The sequence below is a fragment of the Chanodichthys erythropterus genome, chromosome 13, assembly GCF_024489055.1.
Source record: "Chanodichthys erythropterus isolate Z2021 chromosome 13, ASM2448905v1, whole genome shotgun sequence".
Classification (NCBI taxonomy): domain Eukaryota; kingdom Metazoa; phylum Chordata; class Actinopteri; order Cypriniformes; family Xenocyprididae; genus Chanodichthys; species Chanodichthys erythropterus.
The window spans coordinates 15,251,960-15,259,471 of record NC_090233.1 but is presented as its reverse complement, the minus strand read 5'-3'; the positions used below and the strand labels follow the sequence as shown (position 1 = coordinate 15,259,471).

The 7,512-nt window shown below is 36.1% G+C and overlaps 1 protein-coding gene across 1 annotated transcript in view; it reads right to left on the bottom strand.

The window, feature by feature from the left end:
* Positions 1–1,346: 1,346 nt before the first annotated feature.
* LOC137033835 (astrotactin-2-like) overlaps positions 1,347–7,512 on the bottom strand; it is a 460,374-nt gene continuing 454,208 nt past the window's right edge. Inside the window, exons 21-23 of the mRNA XM_067406219.1 lie at positions 7,055–7,155; positions 5,968–6,151; positions 1,347–2,280 (exon numbers count right to left, since the gene is read on the bottom strand). Of these exons, the coding sequence (XP_067262320.1) occupies positions 2,043–2,280; positions 5,968–6,151; positions 7,055–7,155 (523 nt within the window). The 3' untranslated portion in view covers positions 1,347–2,042. The remainder of the gene's footprint in view (positions 2,281–5,967; positions 6,152–7,054; positions 7,156–7,512) is intronic.

The window sequence follows — 7,512 nt, the reverse complement described above, 5'->3', positions numbered from 1 at the left end:
TAAAGGGTTTATCTACTAGTTCCACTACATGCACATGGAGGACTATTTAGTTGGGGTGTAATGGTACAAAGAAAAGAATCTCAATTTTGAAGTCACGGATCTGTATGAAACTCAGAGTTTGAAATTAAGATCCATACACAGAGAAGCACAACAGCACACCATTTTCAGTACTGTTACACTTCAACTTCTTCTAGCATTATATTTTGCATGTTAAGTCACTTTTGTTCAACTCAAGTCAAATGGCTTAGTGTGAGGAATTTATAAGAAACAATGTTGAGATAAATTGTTTACAAAATTCCTTTTGCTTTCCTAAAATACCCAGATCAAAAATACATATCCTTCAAATGGAGACATGAACTAACAATTGGGACTCATAAATAAACAGGACCCTGCACCTATGGGTTCACGCAGGGCACAGGAGGTCATTGTACATGGAAGACCCTGCCAAACTACAGTAAGCAAAGTATTCCTGAACTCTCAGAGATTTATTATGGATGCTGCTGCTGTGGGAATGTAACAACATGAGATTTCAAATGACTCAACACATGCATGTGAATGCAAATCACATGTATTAACACAGAACATTATGTTTTGCATGGTAAGTTGTGTATATGTATTGTTTATGTGTATATTTTCTGTGATTGAACACACCGCAAAGACTACATCCAACTGATCATGTGCGTTCTGCGCCTGCGTGTAAGGAAGCAGCTGTCTGCATCAGCAGGTAATAAAAGTCTATATTCATCTTTAAAAAGGGAAACTGAAACGAGGACTGCAGATAAACAAACCCTAAAGCAGCGCTTGCTTACCGTTTTGAGTATCGTTCATGCTGATCACTTTCTTCATTACAGGCGGCTCATGTTGTGATTCGCATATTGCATTGCTCAGGCAGCAGTCTTCTGTCTGCCGTCTTGACTTCTTTGCTCGCTTTCGCGACCAGTGTTTTATTTTGCTCTGAGCTTCCGTGTTCGCCATTGCGTCATGCGTTGGGTCTGAGGTCACTCTTCATCAATGCTCAAGAACAGACAGTGTTATGGACCAAGGACATTTTAACTTACGAACAGTGTGTTGTGTTCCAGGACTGTCTTAGAGATTGCCAGTGAGGTAGTGTAACAGGTTTTTATTTTTAAATATTTAATTGATTCTTCACATATTTTAGATAAAACTGAGAAAACTTCTCGAGATTCTATATACATATTTAATAGACCCTTCTCCCCACCCCCCCACACACAAAAAATCATATTCACTTATTACATACTGCATTTACAATTGTATGTACAATAGCATAATTAACTATCACAATGAATATAGCATGGAATATAGCAACTTACTTACTGAAAACGTGTCGAGGCCCTTCGTTCAGCTGCGTTTTCAACAAACACACATTGTTCCCGGACAATCATTTACAGAATAGTTCTGCACAATGCTTTCTTTTGTACCACAACCCTTTGCCAAATACATTAGATGATTCACTTTGATGAAATCTATTGGTCTCATTGGCCAGCAGTACCCCATTCATTTCTTTGGACACTGTAAAGGAACATTCTTTCGGCTAAATATAATACGTGTGACAGGACTATACTTGTTCTCAAAAGCATTTTCTGTGACCCTGACGATAATCTCGTACAGTTTTCTCAATTAATTGTGGCAAAACTATAAAAAGATTAAGAGACTCGATGTCAAAAAGGGTTGAATAGAAAAGAAGGAAAACCACTGAGAGATCATGTTCTCGTCTTGCTTGGCTAGGTATTCCAAGAGATATGTTTGCAAAATGAGCTTCAGGGAACCTGGTTCGGAGTTCTGCAGCACCATGCAGTTAAATTCTTACATTCGTAAACAGTCCTTCAGTAGTGATGTCCTTGCAGGAGAAACAATGAACGAAAATAAATGAAAATAAATCGATTCTTCCTATCCGAGGCTGTCAGCGTTTGGAAAACTCCAAAAAGGAAAGAAGCAACAAAACCTCCTCTCACAGTCTCAAAGTCATTTGGGTTTAGAAAAAGAACAGCCAAGCTGGAGACCATAAGAGAGAAGGTCGAGTCTCATCGTAACTTTGACTTTCCGTATATGTTGCGTTGCACTGATATGACTTTCTCCAGACAGGCTAGCCGGGTTTCGTGAAGTGAACTGTGCCATAGCGTGCCACCGGGTCTCGTTTCGTCGCTGCGACACAGCATGTACGGCACGCTCTCCGTTCGGCTTTGGATGAAGCCACTGCGGAGCAGCGAGCGGCAGAACAGACTGATCCGATCCATTCGTCTCAGGATCAGATGGGCCTTCCTGTGGTGGCCAGAAAGAGAGCTGTCAGGAAATACACCGCTCTGCCAGTCGTCGTGCTTTTACCAGTGAGCCAGGGCTGGTCATTTTCATGCATCGCAGCAACCTCTTATGATCGGTTCAATTTTTTATTTATTATTTGGTCAGATGATTTGACCTTTTTATGACTTCAGAAATTTAGTTTAGGTTTTCAAACGTCAAAACAGAACAAAAGGCAGAAGAAGATAACGTCCATGATTAATAATAATAATAACTTTAAAAATGTTTGAATATATTTAATAGGATGTGAATGGGTTTTCAAAGTGTAAACGGAAAAAATGGTTTTCTGTAAAAAGTGTCATCTTGACTTCATTAAAATATATGTATCTTTTAATTTATACTATATATATATATATATATATATATATATATATATATATATATATATATATATATATATATAAAAAATAAAATGCCTAATTCCTAATAAATTGTTATTTTATTTCTTATAATGAAAACTATGAGCTTGGTGGAGAAAAAAGAAAGATGATTTTAATGTAGTAAAAAGAGGTAAAATTACACATTGTAAAATTGTTTCTGCTCAGCAGTTATATATAAATGGGTCGATGACATGACTGATCATTTTTTTGTCCAAAGGCCTTAATAATAATAATTAAAAAAAAATAAAATAAAAAAAAAATATGACATCCAAAGTATGTGAGGTAATACAACTAGATCTCTTTTATTGAATCAAAAGGTTTGAACTATATTTTGCACCATATAAAGGTATTTTAAAGATTCTGAAGTGTCAAAAGGTCATTCGGTTTAACCGTCCAAAGGCCAATACAGCCATTTCATTTGTGATTAAAATATCTTAAAATGTAATAAATGTTTATTTTTTATTCTGGCATGATTTTATAACATCATATATCAACATAGTGCAAAATTATATTAAAATTATGTGTAGAAGTCGTTGCTTTGTTATGAGAAAGAATGTCTTGAAAAATGAATTTTATTGATGTCATTCGGAGTAACCAATATAAAGGGACCATTTTGGATCAAGTCATGTGGTCAATATCATGTGACAGGATGTGACATCATTCAGACACCTGCAAAGGACCACATGGTCTTGAAGCAAAGTAACTAACTCTCTCTTAACTATTAGAAAAAATCATGTTTTCACTTTCGTTCATACGCATGTCCCGAAACATCAGCTATAAAACATGGAAAATTTTGTAATATTTTAAAAACTTGTGCTAAATATAAAATATTTGATTGTCCTTTTTGCTAGATATCAGCCTGTTAGCATTGTTTAAAAATATCACCATTTAGTAAAACTGAAATTTTGGTTAAACCGAATGACTTTTTTGGTGACAAATTTTGTTCATCTTGTAAAAAAATGACAAAAGCAGTGTTAATTGATAAAAAAAAAAAAAATCTCATTGTTAACACTAAATAAAATTTAAAAATTAATTATATATCCAATGTTTATTTTACACTTTTAAAAAACTTCTTTTTTTCTCCGTCAATGACCCACATACACGGTATATATATATATCTTTAACTCACAATATGATCTAAATGTGTTTTGAAGTGATTTGGCCTGTTTTAGGACAAGCATTACTTTCTGCTCCAACAATATTTAATCCTAATGCAAAGCCTGTGTTGATATTCTTAAAGATGATTGGATTCTTACGAAAAAGGAAAATGAACTGTAATTGGTGGTCTCTGTTTCATTCCCCTGCTAGTTCTGCCAGAGAACAGATTACACAAACATTCACAGAGAGTTTAGGATGGCAACCTTCTGATGGCCCCAGCCAAGAGCTGAACCAGGGGCCCGAGTGAGGGACTGCGCACACTTCCTCTTCGTGTTTGCTTAGAAATACACAAGCTGATCCATAAAAACCTACTAATTCTCAAACAACAGTCAGGACTAACTTCATTGGTGTAAGTCATTTTTGTAATCAAGAATTGAGAATGTCTTCAATCAAAAACATTTGAAGGAATTTTCGTCATTTTAAAAGTTATTTTTTGTAAGTAATTTCATGCAGGTGTCCACAGGTGTAGTTCCCCTTGTGAATAAGTGCACTTACAGTAAGTGTACTGGATGGGATGCACACTTCAAATATTAAAAAGTAAAAATAATAATAATAATAATAAAAAAATAACATAAAATATAATACTAATGAAATAAAAGCCAATTTAAGTGTACTGAGAGTACATTTTCATTAAAGTTTTTTTTTTTTTTTTTTTTAACACACTTAAGTATACAAATAGTGCACTCTGTAATATAGTCAAATTAAAAGTTATACTTTTTAAAGCATTATTTTTAAATAATATTTCGTAAAATAGCTCAAACATGCATTTTAGTCCGGGACTAGCTTAAGTCTCGTCCGTGAAACCGGGCACTAAAGTATATATATTGTAAATGTACTAAATTGCAACTTCATTACAAATGTGCAATTCTGAATATATAGGAATGCATGACATATACTGTAAGTTTCCTTAGAAATGACATTGAAGTATATTTTAGTTGACCGTAAATGCACTATATATTTCAAAGATATAAAGTACTTAAGTCCTACTTAAGTGGATGAAACAAGAACTTTAAAGTTCAGCTAAATGCTTTTGATAAACTTTTAAAATATAATACATTTGCATTTAACACGCAATTAAGCATCCGAATACATTACATTCACTTGTTCTTAAGTGTATTCTTTTAAGGTACACTGCCCTCCAAAAGTTTGGAAACACCCCTGGCAAAGTGGTTTTGGACGATATCAGCATAAATCCTTATCATTTTTTGGTGCAAATACATTACAGTAACTTGACATTATCATTGGAGACCAGCAATAATAATTTTCATTTTGATTACATAATAATGGCAATATATACATCAGACATGCCCCTTTGCCAGCTGTGATGCTGGTTACTGGTTTAAACTTGGCCCAGGTTTGTAAAAGATGTTTGGGTCAGCACACCTTAATAGCTTCAACTATTGATTGCCAATTAAGTTTAGAATACAATGAACCAATCAGAACCCAGTTTAGGTCAGATAGCTGCTAATGCTGGATATTTTGATAAATCAAAAATTTAAGTTTTTTCTATGTATAAACTGTTTATGTAATAAAATATGTTTTCGTAGTCTGCGCTGTCCCTTATCAGTGCAAAATCATCTCAAATTAAAAAGGATTCATGCCAATATTGTCCAAAACCCCACTTTTCTAGGGCGTTTCCGAACTTTTGGAGGGCAGCGTATATTAGTGCAATTCTTATTCATGAGGGTCATCACTATCAACATGATCCACTGATGTTTAAAAGGCTGCGTTCACACTGCAGCTGATTGTGATCAGGTTGCTCTCACTGTTATCCAATTAACAACACCAGAAGTACACCGAATCTATTTTATACCATATTGTCTTGTTGTGAAATGCTTGGCTTTAAAATGTCTCTTAAGGTGATGATACACGGAGCAATGTTTTGAGCAATGTTGCCGGGCACTTTCCCATTGAGAATAGGCAACAAATTTCAATCGAAAGTATCCAGATAGACATTTGTTGCCTATTCTCAATGGGAAAGTACCCATCGCTCTGCAAAACTGCCCACCGACACTGCTGAAAAAGTTGCCCCATGTGGAGGTTAGGCTCTGAGAGAATGAAAACAAATGACCGACAAAGTACTGCAGCAGTGATTGGTCATTCTCTTCCTCACCTGGGTCCAAGTTCATCCTCACTTCTCCACACAAAGTCTCCAAACTTCTCGTAGTGGGAATTGTAGTGATGCTGCACACGATACAGCAGCGGTGGGGAGATCTCCATCAGGGTGTTGTAGGCCGTCTGCTGCTCCTTCCCGCTGGTGTAGCCATTATACAGGTTGTACACTTTGTCTGCGATCTCTGTTTGAGGGGAAAGAAGGTCTGACTTCCGAAATCTGAACTGTCTGTATTCTATGGAAGCTTGTTTCTTCCACTGAATAAAAAACATCAAAAAGGTAACTGCTTAACTTTTTTCACGCAATTCGAGTTTCTCACAATAGTGAATTTTTTTCTCTCACAATCGAGACTTTATTTCTCAGTATTGCAGGTTTATATCTCGCAATTCTGACTTTATTACTTGCAATTGCAATTCGGAGAAAAAAGTTCAGAATTGCGAGAAAAGAAACGTCAGAATTGCGAGATAAAAGTCGCAATTACCTTTTGATTTTTTTTTTTATTCCGTGGCAGAAACAAGCTTCCATAGTATTCAAAAAACAAACATTTTAACAAAATCTTCTGGTGTTTTCTTTCGTATCTGGTGACAAATGAAATTCTGACTGTGAAACCTTGTGAAAAAGAAGTAGCAAAGTGTGTTATAAACGTCATATGTCATGAAAGTGTACTTTAAGTGTAGTATTTCATTAACATCATATCTGCAAGTACATATTTTAATATACTTTAAGTAATTGAAGCACATTCAATACAAGTAAGCACACTTCTTTTTCTCAAGAGATTCAGGACTAAAAAGGAGATTTGCTAAAAGGTTATCACTTTATGACTTGCATGGTGACTCCTACTTTTCCTTTTCTTTGAGTCAACTTTCTGTACTCCCATTTTTACTTTGCTATCGATTGACTTCCCTGTGATTCATACTGCTGCCAGACCTGCGAATTCTGTTCGAGTAAAATCTTCTAGCCACTACGGATGACGTAATCGTAAACAGACAGGACGCGAAGAGCTGCCACCTCAGATGGGTGCGATGATGACATGTCACCGGAGCCTCACTCACACATGTGAATGGAGTGAAGGAGAATGGCTCTGTACCTTCTGCTTTGCTGTCATCCACCATCGGGCAGGACGTGCGGACGGCCACAAAACTCGCGTCCGACCGACTACCACGGCTGTCCACGGCATAAAGAGTGAACCTGGAAGAGAGGATGGGGTGGACGTGAGGAAAAGTCTGTTTCAGTGTGTTGGCTAATCTCTGTTTTTAAGCTCCATGTAACTGAAACATTTACATGGAACATTTACGCAAATAAACAAATAGAGCAAAGTAACCCAAATAACTTTGGGCTCAGGCAAAATAAACACACGGAATCTTACGACAAAATCATTAAAACCGAAAGGTGTCCCTGAAAGAGTGTTTCTGGAGTTCTTGTTTATGAGCCACAGACCACTAAAACACGCAGGCAGGGATTCCAGCGGATTCTGTTACGTTAGGAAATTGCGTGCATGACGAGCAAAAAAAAACGAAAGAAAAAAAAACAGTCATTACGGCTAAT